Below are 22,841 nucleotides of genomic sequence, written 5' to 3'. Positions count from 1 at the left end.
GTAGAAATAACTTGCTTTCGCATGGCACTTTGGATGTGTCCAATAGCAATGATGACATTTGCATGTGCGCATGCTCACTTGCCCAGTTGTATCTGACTCTTCGTGATCACATGGATTGTAGCCCTCAAGATTCCTCTGTCCATGGGATTATCCAGGCAAGAATACTGGAGTGGGTTGCCATTTCCTCCTCCAGGGGATCTTCCCAACCCAAATTGAAACTGAGTCTCCTGTGTCTCCCACACTGGCAGGCAGATTCTTTACCACTGGGCCGCCTGGGAAGTCCAATGATAACATTAACTATCTGTGTATTATGCTAGAGACTGTGCTAAGTATGTTAGAAGGGTGGACTCATGGATCCTCACAGCAGCACCATGAGCTAGGTGCTATTAATAGCCCATTTTATGGATGAAGAATCTGAGGCACAGAGAGGCTAAGTAAACAGGGTCATGCAGCTAGTGAGTGGCAGAGCTAGGCTCTGAACCCAGGCAGTCTAGCTCCAGGACTTGTGCTGCATCCAGCTGCCATTCAAAGCTCACATGGTCTATTAGTTTTCTGTGGCTGCTGAGAAATGACAAAATGATCACAAACTTAGTGGCTTAAAACAAAAATGATTTATTGCCTTACAGTTCTGCAGGTCAAAGTCCTGAAGTCAAGGCATTGGCAGGGCTGCATTCTTCTGCAGACCCCAGGGAAGAATGCGTTTCCTCACTTCACCAGCTTCTAGAAGCTGCCCGCATTCCTTGGCTCATGGCCCCCTTCATCCATCTGCAAAACCAGCATCTCTCTGACTTCTTCTGTTGTCACATCTCTTTCTTTGATCACAGCCTGGAAAAGTTTTCCACTTTAAGGGATGCCCGTGAGGAAGTTGAATTCACCTGGGTAATCCAGGCTGATCTCCCCACCTCAGAGTTCTCAACCTGAATCTGTAAGTCTCCTTTACCAGATCTGGTTGTCACAAACTCCAAAGACTGGCACAGGGACAGCTTCTGGGGACCATTATTCTGCCCAGGCACATGGTTTTCCCAGAGGCTTTTTACTTATATTGACTGATTTGATATCAACCATATGTGAAACTAAAGTATGCACATTAATACCATTTTCCACATAGAAAGACTACGTTTTGCCCCAAGGTCACAGGGTTAATATTAGGGTCCTTCACAGACAGATTCCAGACTACCAGGGCTTCCCTGATGGCTGAGATGGTAAAGAATCTGTCAATGCAAGAGACCTGGGTTCCATCCCTGGGTCGGAAAGACACCCTGGAGAAGAGAATGGCCACCCACTCCAGTATTCTTGCCTGGAGAATCCCATGGACAGCCTGAGGTTAGTCCACGGGGTCACAAAGAGCTGGACATGACTGAGTGACTGATGCTTTCATTTTCAGTCTTTAGTCAGTACCAAATCTCTAGTCACGGTACCTCAAAATGCCACACCCTGTGCAGCTCAGTACTTGGATGTGTCGTCATGCCCTCTGGGAGGGAGTCCCCACTGTCTTGACTTCACAAAGTTTTACTCATCTTTTAGTGTTCCACTTAATGTTTTCTGCCGGGTGTTCTCAGATCACCACCAGCTAGTGGCAGGGTTCTCACTTGCCTCTGTCTTACCCTTGTATCCTGGCTAAAATATAACGTATGTGAACACACAGTGTTAGGATGCCTTGTTGTGATGGACATGCAAGTATGATATGACTGGCATCTGGAGACTGAATTGAGGCTAAGGCACACACCCTTCCACAGAGAACCTGAAACCTGCTGCAGAACGCCTGGACTCCTCAGCCGGACCAGAGCTATAAAATGTAGCCAGAGAGGAGGAGGCTTCTGTGTGGAGAGTGAACAGTTTCTTTAGAGGGAGTGGTAGCCAGGCTGTGAATCCTCAACCTGGGGAGGAAACTTTAAGTGTACCCTGAGAGAGTTTTTCCTTTAGTTCAGAGAGAGAGGGAAGGCCAGTGCCCAAGTCATGCCTGAGAAAGTTAATGCCAATGTTCATCCTAAGGACGAGCCCTGTCTGGGATTCCAGAGGGCAAGAAAGTACCCGATTCCCTGTTTGATGTTGAAGCCAGAGATTTCACTGAGATTGGCTAGCACTTCCCGGGGTTGTCAAAGCAACCTACGGATTTTTCCCACGGAGCACATGAAGTTCACCTGGTGAAACCTTATCACGAGGTTGTCTTGAAACCTGTCCAATAGGGTTACCCAACTGGTAAGACGACCTCAGCAGAAAGAGTCTAGATGCCCAGTAATTGAGAAGTAACAGAGTGGGAGATTGTTAGAATAATGCCCGCCACGTCATCACATGCCTCTGTCACCTTTCTCCTTTAGTATGGCTTCCCTGGTGGCTCAGATGGTGAAGAATCCACCTGCAATGCAGGAGACCTAGGTTTGATCCCGGGGTCAGGGAGATTCCCCTGAGAAGGGAAGGGCAACCCACTTCAGTATTCTTGCCTGAGAAATCCCATGGACAGAGGGGTCTGGAAGGGCACCTTAGGAGCCTGGAGTCGCAAAGTGTTGGACATGACTGAGTGACTAACACATGTAACTCTACTATTCCTGCCATGAAGGGTGGAGTACATTTTTCCACCCCTTGAATCTAAGTAGTCTTTTAACTTTTTGGACCAATAATTGTGGCAGAAATGACATCATGAGACTTCTAAGGCAAGGCCTTAGGAGAACTTGCAGCTCCGATTTTTGCTGTCTGGAAACGCCTGTCTCCAGTAGGTAAAGAAGCCTACTGAAGGATGACAGACAGGTCATATAGAGAAGTCAAGTCAAGAAGCAGCATCAAGGTGCCAGTCATACAAATGAAGCCATCACAACCAGCCGGTCCAGCCTCTCACTGACCAGTCAACTGACGGCAGACATGGCTGAGTGAGTCCAGCTGACGTCACTTAAAACAGAACTGCCCAGCTGAGCTCAACCCGAACAGCCAGCCACAAACTGTGAGCAAATGAATGGTTTTTGATGTTAGCCACTAAGTTCTGGGGTGGTTTGCTTCAACAGATAACTGATGGAATGAACCACTTGGACTACAGATGCAGCTGCTGGTGTTAAGAACTGTGAAGGAGAGGAGAGACAGAGAGCAAGCCAGTACCCGAGTCATGCCTGAGAAAGTTAATGACAAAGTTCATCCTGGGGACTAACCCCTGCCTGGGATCCCAGAGGGCAAGAAAGTGCTGACTCCCTCTTTGACGGTGAAGCCAGAGATTGCACTGAGACTGGCTAGCACTTCCAGAAGAAGTGCTTCCAGGAAACCTCCAAATAGCCCACAAAAGCACCCCGCAGGATAATACCAAGTCTAACCTCCTACATGAGACTCATTCAGTAACACCAGCATTTGCCATCTGCCATGCCTCAGATCAGTTCAGTTGCTCAGTCATGTTGCTCTTTGCGACCCCATAGACTGCAGCACGCCAGGCCTCCCTGTCCATCACCAACTCCCGGAGTTTACTCAAACTCATGTCCATTGAGTCAGTGATGCCATCCAACCATCTCATCCTCTGTTGTCCCCTTCTCCTCCAGCCTTCAATCTTTCCCAACATCAAGATCTTTTCAAATGACTCTGCTCTTCGCATCAGGTGGCCAAAGTATTGGACTTTCAGCTTCAGCATCAGTCCTTCCAATGAATATTCAGGACTGATCTCCTTGCAGACCAAGGGACTCTCAAGAGTCTTCTCCAACACTACAGTTCAAAAGCATCAATTCTTCTGTGCTTAGCTTTCTTTATAGTCCAACTCTTACATCCATACATGACCACTGGAAAAACCATAGCCTTGACTAGATGGACCTTTGTTGAAAGTAACGTTTCTACTTTTTAATATGCTGTTGAGGTTGGTCATAACTTTTCTCCCAAGGAGTAAGTGTCTTTAAATTTCATGGCTGTAGTCACCATCTGCCATGCCTAGACCACCAAAACTATCATTGCAGACTTATTTTCTTCCTACCTCTATCTCCCTTCCCACTTCTACACCAGTGTCTCAGTCCGTTCCAACGGCTGTAACAAAAGTACCAGAGACTGGGTGACTTACAAGCAACAGAAATTTACTTTTCACAGTTCTGGAGGCTAGAAGTCCAAGATCAGGGTGGCAGCGAGGTCGGATTCTGTTAAGGACCCCCTTAACGGGGGCCATTAGGTTGCAGATGGCCATTTTCTCAAGTGCTCTCATGTGGTGGAGAGGACAAGAGGGCTCTCTGGCGTCTGTTTTATAAGGCACCGATTCCATTCAGGAGGATCAAAGATCCAGTCATCTCCCGAAGCCCCATCTCCTACCACCATCACACTAGAGGTTATGATTTCAACATGTGAGGCCATATAAACATTCAGTCAACCAGCATCAGCAAAACTTGAGTTTATCAACAGTCTCAATTCAGCATTTAGAATAGCACAACCTGGAAAGCAAAATATACAAACAAATCTTCCCCCACCAAATCCCCACTCTCAGCTTGAACCTGCTTCAGCTGGAAGCCTGCAGTGGGAAAGGGTAATGTGGTTTTCTGCTCTCTGAGAGTTCACCCATTCTCCCACCTGTTTCTAGGAATAATAATAAATGTTCATTCACAGCTTGCTATTCACATGGCAAATGTCCACACTTCTATATAAGGTTATGGGAAGTTTGAAGGGCCAACAGAAGACAAAACTAAAGCTGCTTAAATCATAGTCCACATGTCATATTTATTCAACATGATAGTTACACACACATGTCTTCCCCACTCTTATCAGACCTGGAGGGCACGGTCCTTGTCCAGTCATCTTTGATTCATTAGATCCAGAACACAGTGCCTGAAGCATAAAGACAGCAGGTGACCGTTGGATGACTGGATTTATGCTGCTTGAAACCCCATTTTACTTTTCAAATTCATTACTAATAGGGCTGTTTATAAACAGAGGGAATACCACTTAAAATAAGAATGGGGAAGGGTGGTGGGGAAGAGGGGTTATTCCCGAGATTATTTTGTTTACTCTGAGCATTTTTTTCATTTGCAGAAGAAACTTATTTGATTGCAGACTTTTAGAAAAGTATTTAGGGAATTCCCTGGTGGTCCAGTGATTAGAATTTGGCGCTTTCACTGCTGAGGCCTGGGTTCAATCCCTGGCCAGGGAACTGAAATCCCACAAGAAGCACGGCACAGCCAAAAACAAAAATCTCACAGAGGTGTATTTAAAATTATTTTTGTATAAGTGTTTTAACAGTAGCTTTATTGTAAATAATAGATCAAAAACTTAAAAAATTTCAAAAATAAAAATAATCTATAATCATAACAGATAACACATTAATATTTTGGTATACATCCTTCTAATCATTTTTCCTAAATAGGTTTTTCTTGGGTATAAGTACCTGACTTGAAGCAGCAAAATGACAGTGCAAATTATAAGAAAATCTGACTGATTAATATACATTAAAATACATCCCAAACAAGTAACATCTAGAAAATATCTCAAATTACTAACAGCTGTTATCTTGGGGAAGGTGGGAGATAGCTAGATTTGTTGAGGAGGTAGTGGAGGCAAAGGATATTTTAGTTTACCTCTAGTGTTATAATTTTTTAAAAAGGAAAGATTCAGAGTATTAATTACACATTAAAAAAAATCCAAACATTAAAAAAAGAGTTGCCACATGTGTAAAATAAGTTTTGAAGGATGTGGTTATGATAAATGAAAGGGAATTAACATATATTGTCAGAAAAAATAAATTCTGAAGCTTTGCCCTGTTAATCCGCCTCAACCCTACTCCTTCTACAATCACTTCGTGATTCATTAGTTCCAAAGCCATTAGAACTGTGTCACACGATTGAGAAACACTGGCGTCATGGCAGTCCTGTAAAGTTCAGGTAACCAAACTGGTTTTTTAATTTTCTTCCAGAAATATGTTCCTGATCATCAACTTTTAGTGACTCTTAAATGGGAAAGCTGATTAGGCTCAAACAACTTAATTAACATATACTGAACACTTATTTTTTAAATGTTCAGAACCATTTGAAGCTACAGCAACAGGACTCCATGGTGCAGCTGCACACTTGTGCATGCACGCTGAAAGCTCTTGCAAGGCGCCTGGGATCTGCTGGCCAAGCAACCTCCTCTCACTGCGGGGTGTCAGGAACACCAGAGGGTGGAGCCCCAGGACGCCCACGGGACAGACAGGCAGCAGCTGTCTGTGCTGCGGGCATGTGGCAACGTTTACAACATGTCAACTCACATGATTTTTCTTTATACTACGTCTATGCCTAATGGGGATGAGGTTGGCATTTCTGGAGCCAGCATCCTACAGGTAAAGCAGCTAGAAAAAAGAAAGAGATACCGATTCCTGGGTCAGGAAGATCCCCTGGAGAAGAAAATGGCAACTCACTCCAGTATTCTTGCCTGGAGAATCCCATGGACAGAGGAGCCTGGCAGGTTACAGTCCATGGGGTTGCAAGAATTGGACATGACTTAACAACTAAACCACCATGATACGCACCCAGTCCAAGGCATAGATAACTTAAGGGATGAGAAAAGCTAAGAATGGAATGACTGGTCTTATCAGTTCACTGTTCTCCTGATGGCTTCCTTTGATGAGCCTTCAAATAATACTCCTTGAAGTCTTCAGATCTCCTTTAGGAGCTGCCCTGAGCCACATATACCTTGTTCTTTTCTACTGTGTGAGAGTATGCAAAGAAATAGAACGTATGCCTTTAGGCTGCCTAGGTAGGCAGCAGTACACATATTATTTCAGTAAATGGTTCCATGGAGCTCCTTCCATGAAAAGCATTTTTTACATAAATTGTTTATTTGTTACAGTAAAATATCTAGTATATGGAAATTTTTTTTTTTAAAAAGCACATTTTTTAAAAGTCTACAATTATCATATCCAAACATGCTCTGCAAACAGAGAATTTCTTCCTAAATTCTGTGACAAAAACTGATCTGACCTGATTTGAGGCACTCAGAGTCTTTAGTTATCACATTTATTGGTGGTATTCATATACTCACCACAGAAATATCAGTGTATTTGGTAATGGGTGCCCTTCTAGACTCTTTGCACAGTTTTAAGTAAAATATTTTATATTTACCCTGTCACTTGTCTAAAATCTGAACAATTTTGATTCCAAAACACACCTAGCCCTTGGTTTTCAAATAAAGGACTGTAAAGCATACGTCCCCAAACTGTTACCAATGTGGTGATTCCGCCAAACCCCAAATGGTTCCAATGAGTATGTCTGCCCTAAAGAACATCATGAGGCTAAATCTCCAGGAAAAGAGAAAAGAGGAATGTTAGAACAGCTCTAGGAACACACAAGCTGCACTCAAAAAAATGACAGAGAAATGATGTGGGAAGTCACGTAAGACTGTATTACCAGAAGCTACCCATCCATAAAGACAGCACCTAGTGCTACTGCTAACAGCAGTCTGCATAAAGATGAAAAGCCCCACTCTTTTGAGACTTTGAGGTATGGGGTATTCTTTTTTTATTTTTATTGAACTATAATTGACATACAACATTAATTTCAGGTGTACAACAAAATTATTTGACATTTGTATAAAGATATTCTTAATTTGGGGCTTCCCTAGAGGCTCAGTGGTAAAGAATCTGCCTGCCAAAGCAGGAGACACAGGAGAAGTGGGTTCGATCCCTGCGTTGGAAACTTCCTCTAGAGGAGGAAATGGCAACCCACTCCAGTATTCTTGCCTGGAAAAATCCCATGGACAAAGGAGGCTGGCAGGTTACAGTCCATCCACAGGGCTGTAAAGAGTCAAGCATGACTGAGTGACTGAGGACAGCATATTCTTATTTCATAGTTTTCAAACTGTTTAAACACTGGACCCTCCTAGGGAGTTTTCTAAAAATAACCCATGCATGGATCTCACTTTCAGACATTGATTTACTTGGTCTAAAGAGCAGCCTTGACAACAGTGTTTTTAAAAATCCCCTACATGATTCTAAGGTGCAGCCAGGGCTTTAAAAAGTCACAATACTCAGTCTGTGTCCCAGACTACATAAGTCAGAAATTTGGAAGAAGCGCAGATATAAGTATTTCTTTAAAAAGATGCTCAGGTGATGTCAATGTATACACAAAGCAGACAGGTTGAGACCCACGAGCTGCTTGGCTTAAGGCTTAAGTCTGTCAACTGTTTTTTAAAAAATTCTTCCTGAACCAAGTCATTTCTAGATAATCATTGAAGCAGTCACCAATAAAGAATTCTAAGCTTTCTCCACTCTGATAGTGGCTTATTCATCAATCTCTCCTCAATTTTTCTATGAATGCACAAGAGGCAGGGGAAGAAAGATATTGAAATCACATGAGAAATATTTCAAAATACTTTTAGCACAATAATCCATACTATATTAAACTCCTTTAGCACATACATCAAACTGAAGAACGAAACTGAAAAGTAAGAATTCACTTTGGTTGAGGCTATAGTAGAGGAAATCACAGCATCTTCCAGTGAATTCTAGGACAGCAAATGAAACAATAATTGCACTAATTTTCCAGTGACTCTCACTGGTCAAGATGCCAATGTAAAACACATTCACAGACAAATTTCAAAGAAGGCTACAAAACACCTTAAAGCTATTAAGATAACTTCTGCTCAGAGACCAACTGAAATATATAGTAAGGTGCACATTTTTTAGATCTCAGATCTCTCTTTTGCTTTTACTTAAAAATAATCTTTTTTGTGTGCATTCTAATGGTCACATGAAAAAGACATTTACTTTCTTTCCATCACTAACTCTGAGGAAGGAAGAACAAACGTGGAGAAGACGCTGCAGCTCACCAGGAACCACGCTCCACACTTTTCACAGTAACAAGTGGCAGGTAACGGGAGAAGTCCAAGATACTACACTTACACAGGCTTCCGCACGGATTCGTTTCAATACTTAAAACGAATACATCTGGGTAAGTGGCATGGAGACATTTCTCCATCACAATTCAACCATTTAAAAATTTTAACACTTTTAGTCCCTCTGCTGATTTAAATAAACAAAATTTGTATCTAACATGTAGGAACTTTCAGTTCAATATATTAGGACATTACAACTTCACTGTTCAAGTTCCATTTAGCAGAAGAAAAATAGCTAAACTGAGTATTGTCTTTCACCAGGAAGATATTAGCTATCAGAAACGCATTACAGGGAGGAAAACTGTGACATGCCATCATAATGGACTAGAGGAGGAACTGGCACTTCTGCTTTGTCATTATAGTTATTCTTGGGATAAAACCTGGAATTGCAAATTTAGCTAAACTCATCATAGTTTTAACTTTGGTAAATCAAATAAAGTTCACTGTCTAGGCCAAAAACCCCAAGCAGCTGTTGGGAGCAAGAGGGCTACGAGGACAGAAGAAAAGAGATTCACGGCATTGTTGTCGAGAATGGGTTTCCCTGCTATGTACTTCACCTCCTTCCCTGGGCTGTTGACCACCATGCCAGTGCTTTCATCCAAACCTGGAATGAAAAAGAAGCGAATGAAGTGGAAAATCCAAATGACTTGATTTTAAAAACAACAGCAAAAAAAAAAAAACCAAATTAGCTTTCTCCTCTAAAGATGATAACCTTGCAAAGACTCTCGGCCATTCAAAGAATGACTTCAGTGGATAACCTACATGGTGAGTGAGATGGAACCCGTGGTTACAAAAGGCTTCCTTGAAGAAATGGGTCTCAGTACGCCTCAATACTGGTCTCTCAACAATGCTGGAGCTCTTTCAGAAGGAGAAGGAAGGCCTTGAAAAGCAGAGGTGGCATGAAACTGGCAGACTGGGCTTGCCTTCCTGGGGGCTCCCCTCTAAGACCACATGGGAGGCTCCTGAGAGCAGGGGTCACCTTTGCAACCTCCGCAATAGACGCTAAGAGGCCGAGCAAGGAGCCCACACAAAGGAGGCACAGAGATGAATCCAATCTGTCCCCTGCCCACGTTTTCTTTCCAACCTACTAAATATGATCAGAAATTTCCAAGTTAGAACTCAGTTTAGAATAAAACCTAGGCTCTTTAACATAAAAGGTCTAATGTGTTGTATGTATGGTTACTGACCCTTTAGTATAAATTAAAATCTGACTGCTTCCTCCCAGCATCTAGGTAAGACTAACGAAGCCGAGAGCACAGATGTCTTGGTGGAAAGAGATTACACCAGGGCATGAAGAGAACTGGGAGCACTGTGTTTGGGGAACCGTCTGGAGACTCCCAGCCTCTTCACTGGATGAATCAAAGGAGAACATGTGGCTGGTCAGAGGCTGGAGCCAAGACACACCAAAGGGAACAAGTCGGTACACGGACATGACAGGAGAGCCTTAGGTGCAGAGCACAGAAAATGTTGGAGAAAACGCTTATGTATCTTGATGCAGGACTAGCAGGCATGACGTCACAGTAGAAAAGTACATCATCTGTGTAGCGTCAGGTTAGCAGAATAATTATTTCTTACATGGATTTGGAAAACAAATGGAAAGAGGGGCATAAGAGTGATTGGACTCCCAAATTCTGCTTCCCTGGGATGAAAATCCCACAAGCAAAGGCATCTGTCTCCTGCATGATCATTCTCTGTATAGCTTCTACTCATTGCTCTGCAGGAGTAATTCTCTTTCAGTCAGTTTATCACAAAAGAATAAGAAATTCAAAATTGTATTAGAGACTTTGCCCTATTATTCTGGCTCCCTCTACAATCTGTGTCTTTGGGATTGTTTTTATTATCTTATCTCTCTTTTTTCCTTTTCCACATTTCTTTCCCACTTCTTTCTCTTTTTTAAACACATTTATTTCGGTTTTGGCTGCATGGGGCCTCACGGTTTTGCATGGGCCTTCTCCAGCTGTGCAGAGTGGCAGCGTCTCTTCGTTTCAGTGCGCTGGCTCCTCACTGTGCCGCTTTTCTTGTTGCAGAGGACGGGCTCTGGCACAGGACCCGCTGCCCCATGGCATGTGGAACCTTCCTAATCAGGGATCGAACCTGTGTCTCCGGCCCTGCTGGGCAGACTCCTACCCACTGCACCACCAAGGAAGCCCCTGTCTCTTTTCTTTTGGTTTTAAGGACACATTTATTCAATGTCATGATCAGACTACTACCTTTAGCAATCATCAAGCAGTATGGGTGAAAAAAGCAACACCCCCCCCAAAAAAACATTAAATATCTCTGCTGTCATGCTTTCCACTTTTCACAGAAAAGAAACGAAAATAACTTGTTTACAATTAGTCAAAAATACAGTCCTAGAATTTTTTGTCCATAAACATGACATATCTAAGATATGTCTAAAACATATCTTCTCTGAAGCAGCTAGGCGCTGCTACTACTGTGTGTGGCTAAGTCCTCATTTCTTTAATACACCAATAAGTTGCAATAATAAGGTTATGTTCTTACCACTAAATTGCATGGTAGCTCCTAAATATGAATCCACAATTGATCCTAGTAGTCCAGCCAGACCCCCAAATGCAATAATTGGCCACTGGGGAGCAGAAATGTCTAAATCGTTAACAAAAACCAACTGTGTGAGGAAGTAAGCGATGCCCACAAAGGTCCCACCAAGAAGACTGGAGGCAAGGCCCACCATCGTCACTCCTCCATTGGTCCCTAAAGAAGAACATGGGAAAATCAGCTGGCAAAGAATCAACCAACACAGGAAGTAAGAAGCAAAACGTCTGTTACCTGTCTAATCAAAACCAACTCAAAGAAAGGGTTCACTCTGATGCAATCCAAAGACCCTCCTACTTAGAAAAGAGGCGTTTCTCCTCAATAATTCCTGACATTTTCAGCAGTGAGTTGAGGAGAGCCAGAATGCCTGGTTTCAATCTCAGTTCTGTCATTTCCAAGCTTGGTGACTGTGATGAAGTTAGGTAACTTCTCTATGCCTTAGTTTACTTGTTTGTGAGATATAAAAAATAAAAGGACCAATGTACATGATTCTTAAGAGTAAACAGTAATAATGGAGAGCAGTTAGAACACTGCTTTGCAGAGAGCGGGTCTCAAATATATTAATTGCTATCTTGTTGTTGCTGGTGCTAATGAAGGGGACAAAAGGAAGGAAAAAGGAGAAGAAAGAGGAGGAGATGATGATGAAGCACTAGTAGTAGCACTATTAACAGCGGTAGCAGTAGTTGATAACGACAATGGGAAAATGAGGTACACACCGAAGCACTAACCACATACCAGGCTCCCAAGAGATACTCTATCATTTCTTTCCTTTTCCCTTCCTACTGATAAGCCCCACAGGTCAAGCTCTATGTTACCATACAATTTATCTAGGAGTTACTAACACTTCCTGCAAATACTACTTATTATCACTAGTTTAATAGCCTATAGTCATTTTCCAATTAAGGGGGAAAACTGAAATTCTTTTTAAAAAATTATTTGTTTATTTAGCTGCACTGGGTTTTAGTTTTGGCATGTGGGGCCCTCAGTCTTCCTTGTGGCATGCAGGATCTAGTTCCCTGACCAGGAACTGAACTCAGACCTGCATTGGTAGCATGGAGTCTTAGCCACTGGACCACTAGGGGAGACCGCAAACTGAAATTCTTAAAAGGCTTTTAAATAATAAACACGATAAATCAAGAGGCTTTTTTTTGGTCACACTGTGTGTCATGAGGGATCTTAGTTCCCTGATTACGGATGGAACCCGGATCCCCTGCAGTGGAACCTCGGGTCTTAACTACTGGATCGTGAGGGGAGTCCCTGTTCAGTTTTTTTTGAAAAAAGAAACTTCAGCAAAGACTCACCGACTGGAACTTTCTCCCAGGTCGTTATCAGCCTTGGCGCGCTCTTACTCAGCACAGGGCCGACTTCTGAAGCCCACGTGTCTCCAGCAGAGCAGGCCAGCGCAGCCAGGAGAGACAAACACATCCAGGAAGCAGTGTGCTGTCTGGAGAAGTCTATCGGGATCTCCCCGGGGCCACTTTCTATCATGTAGAGCAGGGCCAGCTCCGTGGGCACGGCCCCGTTGCAGAACACCTGGATCCAGTTCCTCTGCCCACCTAGGGTGCAACAAGAAATCGAGGAGGACAAGGATGCCTCCCCCTCAAGGGGAAGACCACACAGGCACCTGTAACTGTTCCTATTTACACTGTGAAAGTTAAGAAAAGAAAAATGGCCACAATGTTTAAAATGACTAACACTGGGATGATAACACTGCCCACATTCTACATTGTTTCAGAATAATTAATGATAGACTTCAGTACTTCTAAAATTCTGCTGTTCTTGCCATCATGGTAAAGTAATAATAAACTATATCAGGCCACTACTTTAAGTAATTCTCATATAAAATTTATGTTTCATGAGTCTAAATAGGTTCTGATTAAAAGCTTATGATATGGTAAGATGAAATAAAAGTTACTAATTTAAGTGACATTACATATAATTCATTTTACCTTCCTTGTATTCTGAATCTAGACGTTTCTTTGCTTCTCCCTTCCATTTTGTAAGTTTTGAGGAAGTAAGAAAAAACATCAGCAAAGAGGTGAAAAAGCTGAAATTTGCAATGGTTAGGATAAAGCCAACCACGAGCCCTGAAAGAAACACATATATACAAAATTACACTTAGACCATACACTAACACTGTGAAAAAAAAAGAATGAATTTTTTCAGTTATTTTCATATTAAAACTGGAAATGTTCATTTCTAATATATGTACATTTTTACCAACTAAGACATTACCAAACAGTATGCAATTGCAACCCACTCCAGTACTCTTGCCTGGAAAATCCCATGGACGAAGGAGCCTGGTAGGCTACAATCCATGGGGTTGCTAAGAGTCAGAGATGACTGAGCGACTTCACTTTCACTTTTCACTTTCGTGCATTGGAGGAGGAAATGGCAACTGAGCGACTTCACTTTCACTTTTCACTTTCATGCACTGGAGGAGGAAATGGCAACCCACTCCAATATTCTTTCCTGGAGAATCCCAGGGACGAAGGAGCCTGGTGGGCTGCAGTCCATGGGGTTGTGAAGAGTCGGACACGACTGAAGCGACTTAGCATGCATGCATGCATTGGAGAAGGAAATGGCAACCCACTCCAGTGTTCTTGCCTGGAGAATCCCAGGGACGGGGGAGCCTGGTGGGCTGCCGTCTATGGGGTCGCACAGAGTCGGAAACGACTGAAGCGACTTAGCAGCAGCATAGTCTTTCAAGTGTCTATTTTTTACATTTTCCCTTCATATCTGGGATTTTTTTTCCACTTTACAAAAAATTCAGTAAATAGACTATCCAAGAGTGAATCTGGGAGAAAGAGGCAGATAGAAAACAAATTCCAACATGACAGAAGTAAGTCTCTCCTTATGAGTAATTATTTTAAATGTAAATGGGTTAAGTGATCCAATCAAAAAAACAGAGACTGCAAAATGATAAAAATACTGGTCCAACTATGTGCTGACTACAAGAGACTTGCTTTAAATCTAAAAACAAAATGGGGTGAAAGTAAAAGAACTGAAAAAGATAATCCATGCAAATAAGTGACCAAAAGAGAGCAGGGGTGGCTATACCAGTATCAGACAAAACACACAAAATAGACAAAACTGTATTCATGTGACATGATCTCTCTCTATCTATATTTAAAGCATTTCTTTTCTTTCTGGCATAACAGAATGCTTGGGGCTCATCTTAAACCTACTTTGCCCCAGCCCTGAAAGCAGCCATTTCTCCGAGGAGCTCTGCAGAAAGTGGGGAATGGATATTAGGGGTCAAAATCTAGGCTCATGGTCTATCCATGTCTACTGAGATATATTCACTTTTTGGGGACAAAGCAAGTGAATACACACATACAAATATACACTCATGCATACATATTCATGCACATACACGAGTCCTTCCAGCCTTGCATTTTCCGAGACTGTGAGGAGCACAATCATCAGGCACAGCGATCCTCTGTGGCCCTATCCAGGCCACCCGCTAGGATAATATCACTAACTACAGCCTCTTCACCCCTAACTGCATGGTGGACAATCTCTGCTCTCTGTGACTCTTAAGATAAACATATTCATTTTTGCTATATGAAGATTTTTATTAAATAACACAACAAACACTACTAAGTAACAGAACAGATATTAAACAATTAAGTATGCTACTATGTATTTAATAATTTAAGTATTAAATAACAGAACAAGGGCCCAGATTCCTAAGTAATTCCTTCCATTGGTTAGCTCGATCTAGACTGATTCATCAGTCACTGAATTACTTGATTATTGGCATTTTACTTAAGTTCAGTACATTTAAATTGAGAGTGCAAGAAATAGGATAACGCTGTATAAAGTACCAATAGTAATAAAGTGCTTCACCTCTGGAGCTGAACATTCTGAAGTTAAAACCTGAACTGCTGCATTTACTATTGAAAAACTAGATGTTACCTAACTTTAAGCTTCCATTTCTCATCAGTGTATTAATAATAATTCCTACCTCACTGGCTTACAGTGAAAAGTTAAATGAGATAATTTTAATAATATGCTTATTATATAAGCCAGCACATAGGAAGTCCTTAATAAATGTTAACTACTATCATTGGCAATAATATTAAATAGCAGTTACAGTGGCAAAACCTCAACAATCACATTATTGTTGCAATTATGATTATTATTATGTTATCCAACCTTAAAGTTTTTTCAATTGTTTTTTTAATATATTACACAAGTAGTATACAAGTGGGCTTCCCTGGTGGCTCAGTGATAAAGAATCCATCTGCCAATGCAGGAAGCAGGGGTCTGGTTCCTGAGTTGGGAAGATCCCCTGGAGAAAAGTGAAAGTCACTCAGTCATGTCTGACCCAGGCTACCCACTCCATGGCATGCTCCAGGCTAGAATGCTGGAGGGGGTAGTGTTTCCCTTCTCCAGGGGATCTCCCCAACCCAGGGATCAAACCCAGGTAACCCTCATTGCAAGTGGATTCTTTACCAATTGAGCTATCAAGGAAGGCCCTGCCCCCAGCCCCCTGAAGAAGGAAATGATGACTCACTCACAGTATTCTTGCCTGGAAAATCCCATTGACAGAGGAGCCTGGCAGGCTATAGTCCAGGAGGTCACAAAGAGTCGGGCACAACTAAGCAAATGAGCACACACGCACGCAGTACACAAGTCCCGGAGAGGAAGGCCAAAACATATGGAAGTATGTGAATAACAGTCAGAGTGCCTTTCTCCCTCCCCACCACCATGCCCCACCCTTCTCCAAGGGGCTGTCCTCCACTTCAACCACAAAATACCACATGAAGCAACCAATGTTCAAGTTGAGGATAGGTTCAGAATGAGGAAATAAATTGAAGGCAACATGCTTCAAAGGAATGATTTCTTTGATGTAGTCTAAAAATATCTTAGAATTTTTTGTATCTCCCAGTTATGTCTGAACTTTTAGATTAGTAACTGCCGTCTCCAGCGCATGTCTATTCCACCTTTTCAACCCACCTCTAACATCTCTAATGGTTCCTCAGTGCTAAGGACTTGATACATGTAACAATGGGAAGCTTTCAAAGTGAAGACTCAAGGATTATGGCTACCTTCTGAGTTTAAAACATGTTAATTCTGTAACTGGCAGATGTCATCTGGGGAAGTAAGACAACACTGTCTATAAAGAGCTCTGAAAGTGGGAATCAGTCAGTTCAGTTCAGTCACTCAGTCGTGTCTGACTCTTTGCAACCCCATGGACTGCAGCACACCAGGCCTCCCTGTCTATCACTAACTCCCAGACTTTACTCAAACCCATGTCCATTGAGTCTGTAATGCCATCCAACCATCTCATTCTCTGTCGTCCCTTCTCCTCCTGCCCTCAATTTTTCCCAGCATCAGGGTCTTTTCAAATGAATCAGCCTTCACATCCGGTGGCCAAAGTATTGGAATTTCAGCTTCAGCATCAGTCCGTCCAATGAATATTCAGGACTGATTTCCTTTAGGATGGACTGGTTGGATCTCCTTGCAGTCCAAGGGACTCTCAAGAGCCTTCTCCAACACCATAGTTCAAAAGCATCCATTCTTCAGTGCTCAGCTTTCTTTATAGTCCAACTGTCACATCCATATATGACTACTGGAAAAACCATAGCCTTAACTAGATGGATCTTTGTTGGCAAAGTAATGTCTCTGCTTTTTAATAAGCTGTCTCAGTTGGTCATAACTTTTCTCCCAAGGAGCAAGCATCTTTTAATTTCATGGCTGCAGTCACCATCTGCAGTGATTTTAGAGCCCAGAAAAATAAAGTCAGCCACGGCTTCCCCATCTATTTACCATGAAGTGATGGGACCAGATGCCATGATCTTAGTTTTCTGAATGTTTTCTGAATGAAGCTTTAAGCCAACTTTTTCACTCTCCTCTTTAACTTTCATCAGGAGGCTCGTTAGCTCTTCTTCGCTTTCTGCCATAAGAGTGTTATCATCTGCATATCTGAGGTTATTGATATTTCTCCCAGCAACCCTGATCCCAGCTTGTGCTTCATTCAGCCCGGCACTTCTCATGATGTACTCTGCATATAAGTTAAATAAGCAGGGTGATAATATACAGCCTTGATGTGCTCCTTTCCCGATTTGGAACCACTCTGCTGTTCCAAGTTTAGTTCTAACTGTTGCTTCTTGACCTGTATACAGATTTCTCAGAAGGAGGTCAGGTGGTCTGGTTATTCCCATCTCTTAAAGAACTTTCCACAGTTTGCTGTGATCCACACAGTCAAAGGCTTTGGCATAGTCAATAAAGCAGAAATAGATGTTTTTCTGGAACTCTCTTGCTTTTTGATGATCCAACGGATGCTGGCAATTTGATCTCTGGTTCTTCTGCCTTTTCTAAAACTAGCTTGAACATCTGGAAGTTCTCGGTTCACGTACTGCTGAAGCCTGGCTTGAAGAACTTTGAGCATTACTTTGCTATTGTGTGAGATGAGTGCAATTGTGCCGTAGTTTGAGCATTCTTTGGCATTGCCTTTCTTTGGGATTGGAATGAAAACTGACCTTTCCCAGTCCTGTGGCCATTGTTGAGTTTTCCAAATTTGCTGGCATATTGAGTGCAGCACTTTCACAGCATCATCTTTTAGGATTTGAAATAGCTCAACTGGAACGCCATCATCTCCACCAGCTTTGTTTTTAGTGATGCTTCCTAAGGCCCACTTGACTTCGCAGTCCAGAATCTGGCTCCAGGTGAATGATCACACCATCATGATTATCTTGGTCATGAAGATCTTTTTTGTACAGTTCTTCTTTATATTCCTGCCACCTCTTCTTAATATCTTCTGCTTCTGTTAGGTCCATACCATTTCTGTCCTTCACTGTGCCCATCTTTGCATGAGAAGTTCCCCCGGTATCTCTAATTTTCTTGAAGAGATCTCTAGGCTGAAAGTTACCTAAAATTGCAACCAAAGGGGCCTGGGAATAATCTCTGGGAGGCAGAAAAGGGAAAGGTACAATTGGAATTTTTTAATCTAATAAACTCAAATGTAATCAATTATATCAAATATACTACTGCCTAGAGAAAGACTGGGAGAATCAATAAGAAAGCTGGTTAGCCCAAAATATAGAATATGAAGGCCAAGAGAACCAGAGGTTGGCAGACTTGAACACTATACCAAGGTCAGAACTCTCTGAACTATGCGTTTGCATTACTGACTGTTTCTCAGTAAGATGTGTCTGTGCCGTTGTGTCCAACTCTTTGCGACCCCATGAACCACAGCCAGCCAGGCTCCAATGTCCGTAGGATTTTTCCTGACAAGAATACTGGAGTGGGTTGTCATTTCCTCCTCCAGGGGATCTTCCTCATCCAGGGATGGAACCCGTGTCTCCTGATTCTCCTGCACTAGCAGGCAGATTCTTTACCACTGAGCCACCTGAAAAGCAACCTTCTAAATAAAGCTGACTTCTCAACTGGCCTGACCTGAACAGTGATGTGTGCACCCAGTTGGCCCAGGAGTTCTATATTTAATCAGAGTAACAATAAAGTAGCACTCTGGCTCATTGATTAGTCCTTTGTGACAGTGGGCAACATAAACCATTTTCTTTGGCTCTGATCAATTCTGGGTACCTGACAGAATGAGATTTCTATTTGAAAAGACTGAAAACCGTACCTGAACTATGATAACCAAAGAGGTAAGGCCACCTCTGTGAGACCACATAAAGCACAGCCACTGGCCTTTTCTGACAACACCCCACTGGCTGGGCACGCCCATCACCCTCACAGCATCTTCTTCCTGGGATTAAATGCCTCAAACACCTCCTACTTCTCATCTGCTTCCCCGACTAGAAATGCAAGCTCTTTGACAATGGAAATGTTTACCTGTTTTGTTTACTACTTAGTCTTCAGTGCCCAAGACAGTGTCTGGCAAACTAAATATCTGTTGTAGGAAGGAATTTTAAAAAGCAAAAATCACTAAACCCGAGAGTCTTGACAAGTGAAATTAAATTTAAACTTGTCAAGAGATTGACGACAAACTGTCTACACAGACATGTTCAAAGGAACGCTGAGTAACTAGACTGGACAACACTTCCTTGGAGCAGATCACTTGCACAGCGCTTTACAGGTTACAAGCACATTCTCACATAAGCCCGCCTGTCATCCTCTCCTTATTCTAGAGGTATTCTTTCTCTTGAGGGGAGGAGAGCACTCCAAACACCCAGATCCTGAGGATGTTCTGAAACTCTTCTCAATTCCAAGCACGCTAAAGACATGCTATTGCAAAACTGAGTAAAATCCCTATGACTATAATAGTAATTGTGGAAGGAAAACAATACTAACATTTATAAAATATATATTTTAAGTGCCAGGTCCTATGCTAATCATTCTATATGTATGACTCCCCATGATGAGTCAATGCTATAGACATTATTATCCCTTCTCATTTTACAGGTGGGAATAGTCATTAAGACGAAGTTTAAGTGACTTGCAGTCACACGTTAGAACAGATTTCTCAAGTACGATGATATACTTTGAATCAACAGTAGTTTTTTATCCTTAAGGGGAAAAGAAGCTCCAAACAAAAAAGATACCAACTTTCCATAGAATGAATGATTAGGTAAAGAGGGGAGTTTTAAAATCCATCTACATGTATTTCCCAAGCACTGTTACAACAGTGTGCAGCACGATTCTAAAAAGCATGGGACACAGAAGCATATGATACAGTCTGTCTGTGGGGAGTTTATTGTATAAGACTTCACAGATTAAAAGATATGGTATCCCACACATTTTCTTGTTTGAGCGTCACCAAGAAGCCCACAGGAACCTATTTCATGAAGAAAGTGAGGCTCGGAGGAGATAGGTGCCATGGCCAAGTTCCCAGAGAGAGAGGTGGCAATGCCAGGATTCAAATGCTTATCTTCTAATTCTCAATCAAGCCAAGTAGGGGAGAAATAGAGGCCCAAGGGCTAGAAGGCAGAAAAGGAGATGGTAGCAGGAAAGAAACCAAAGTGGAGAGGAGAAAAGTAAGAGAAGAAAACAGGATAATAAACAGCATGGAAGTCAAAGGAAGACAGCACTTCAAGAACTTGACGCTTCTTCCTACAGGTCAAGAATAATGAAAACCAAGGCAAGGCTACCCGACAAAAAACATTTCTAGCAGGCATAACTCTATATTATTATATTCAATCAGAGACTGCTCAAATTATTTGCTATAAATGAGTTAGTGCTTTCAAAGTGCTAGCAATAGATTTCTCAATTTCTCAACAGAACTCGAAGAGCGTGTCTCAGTTCTGAAGAAGGAGAATGAGCATCATTCCCCGAGGACCTGTGCCTAATAATGGCAATCACCCTGTACATGCTGGCTATGTGTCTAGGCACTGAGCTAAAAACTTCACAGAAGTTATTTCATTCTTGCTGCAACTCTAAGAATGAAATGAGGGGTAGATCAAGATTTTGTGGGTCTAGAAGCTCACTTTTTTTTTTTTTTTTAATCTTTTACCCCTGAAAAATTTACAAAGCAAGAGGACCATGAGAGCACAATGCTAGGGCCCTTCCTAGGACTTTGAAAGGTACTACTGCAAATGAGGTGCCATGGAGCTTAACCTGTTACTTTCATGGTGTTGTCCTTCTCTAGGCTGGATTCTTTTAATGCACAGGAAGCATTTATTCATCTTCAGAGTCCTTAAAAAGTTGAAGTATAGTTGACTTACAATGGCATGTTAATTTCTAGGTTAGATGTTAAAAACCCTCTTCTCTGAAGAGAAAACAGGTCCAGGGAGGTTAAGTGACTTTCTCAAAGCTCCATGACTTTCCTAGCCATCATTCAAACTCATCTTGCCTGATTCCAGTGCTTGCTCTTTTACGTATCAGACTATCTTGCCTCCGTGAAGGCCCACTCTAGCTCATAATACATTATAAAATCTCTGCTATATGTGAACACAGAGGAGAGAAAGCATGTTTACAGTACATTAAGACTAATGATCAGCAGCCTCTCGAAGGCTGGGTAGGCGGCTTCGAGACCTGCCAGTTCTAAATAGTCAGCATCGTGTAGTGATCCCAGCCTATAGGACATATTTGAGGGGAATCCTCATGTCTCGGGGCTTGTACCGTTGGCAGGATATGAAAATCCCAAAGTCATATCAGATCCCATCACTCCTCTGGTTCGAGACAGGAGGATTCTAGATTGGGATAAAATCTTTATTGTGCTCTGCAGCCCTGTATTATCTGGCTATTGCATCTGCCTTCAATGTTTATCTCTCATGACTTTACCAGTCGAATGAGTCTTATTCTCACTCCCAAACAAACCAGGCTTGAACATGTCAGGGCCTTTCTGCTTGTTTTGTCAAGCCTGGAACATGCTTCTTGCAGTTCTTCTCATTTCTGACTTTTTCAGGTCCCAGTTCAAAACCACCTCTTTAACACAAAGGTTAATCCTGAGCGTATTCACAGAAAAGTGTCCCACACTCCCCAATATTCACACTTTATTATCTTTAGTTTTTCTCATGAACTTTATCAATATATGAAAAGGTTTATGTATTTTATTAATCTATCTGTACTAAAGAATAGAAGTCCCATAAAATCTGAAACCTTGCCTTTGTTCACAGCTATACTCCCAGTTTCTAGAAGAATAGCACACAGTAAATGATTAATAAATATCTGTCAGAAGAATAAATAAATGGCCTGTCCTCATCGCAATCCTGAAGATTTAAGAATACTCAGTTGGGACTACTCCACTTGAGGCTACTAATAGTAATTTCCAAGTGCTGTTCTTCCCAAAATGGGCTTCCCAGGTGGCTCAGGGGAAAATAACCTGCCTGCAGTGCAGAGATGCACGAGATGTGGGTTCAATCCCTGGACAGGGAAAGACCCTTTGGAGCAGGAAGTGGCGACTGGCTCTAGTACTCTTGCCTGGAGGATCCCATGGATAGAGGAACCTGGCCGGCTACAGTCCTTGGGGTCGAAAAGAGCTGGACACGACTGAGCACGTCCTTCCCAATGGCTGCTACACTTTACCTTTAGGTAAAATGCTCCCATGTTTCTGCCTGCAGAAAATTTAATCCAACTCAGAAGCTGAATAATCAAGGTCCTCAAAAGTCTATCCCACTAATTTACTTGTTATCAACTACAAAGTTCAATTTGTATGTCACACTGAAAGGATATGTTAGAATCTGAAATTCTGGCAGAATAGGAATGGCAAGCAAGGCATAACTTTATTATTGTCTACACTAAATAACATTGTGATTTATAGTCTCATATGTTCAGAATTTAGAAACCACCCATTTAAATTACATAAGCAATTATATGCCAAACATTCAAAAGAAAAACATTCAAAAGAAAAACGTTCAAAAGAAAAACATACCTCCTAAAGCCCCACTGTGATCTAGACTTTTCTTCTTAAACCCGTTAGAGACGATCAAAACAGGAACAACAACAGAAAACAGCCAACGCCAAGGAGAAACAGGCTGAAAGTTACCTGAAAAATTACAGAAGTAGAGCATAAATTGTGTCAAGCCTACACAGGTTAGTCTTGGGTGCAAGTTTTGATAACTGTA

General features: G+C 42.1%; 1 protein-coding gene across 3 annotated transcripts in view; it reads right to left on the bottom strand.

The window, feature by feature from the left end:
- TMEM19 (transmembrane protein 19) overlaps positions 1-22,841 on the bottom strand; it is a 50,364-nt gene that overhangs the window by 24,868 nt on the left and 2,655 nt on the right. Inside the window, exons 2-7 of one of the 3 annotated variants that reach the window (XM_065934084.1) lie at positions 22,649-22,762; positions 13,314-13,451; positions 12,666-12,920; positions 11,314-11,523; positions 9,369-9,415; positions 593-4,773 (exon numbers count right to left, since the gene is read on the bottom strand). In XM_065934084.1, coding sequence (XP_065790156.1) covers positions 4,666-4,773; positions 9,369-9,415; positions 11,314-11,523; positions 12,666-12,920; positions 13,314-13,451; positions 22,649-22,762 — 872 coding nt within the window. In that variant the 3' untranslated portion in view covers positions 593-4,665. Of the gene's footprint in view, positions 1-592; positions 9,416-11,313; positions 11,524-12,665; positions 12,921-13,313; positions 13,452-22,648; positions 22,763-22,841 lie in introns of those variants that run through there. The other 2 variants (XM_065934085.1, XM_065934083.1) reach the window with 2 other exon arrangements.

Source organism: Muntiacus reevesi, chromosome 4 (assembly GCF_963930625.1).
Source record: "Muntiacus reevesi chromosome 4, mMunRee1.1, whole genome shotgun sequence".
In the NCBI taxonomy this organism is placed as follows: Eukaryota; Metazoa; Chordata; class Mammalia; order Artiodactyla; family Cervidae; genus Muntiacus; species Muntiacus reevesi.
The sequence above is the reverse complement of the archived record's forward strand: the minus strand, read 5'-3'. Positions and strand labels throughout refer to the sequence as shown.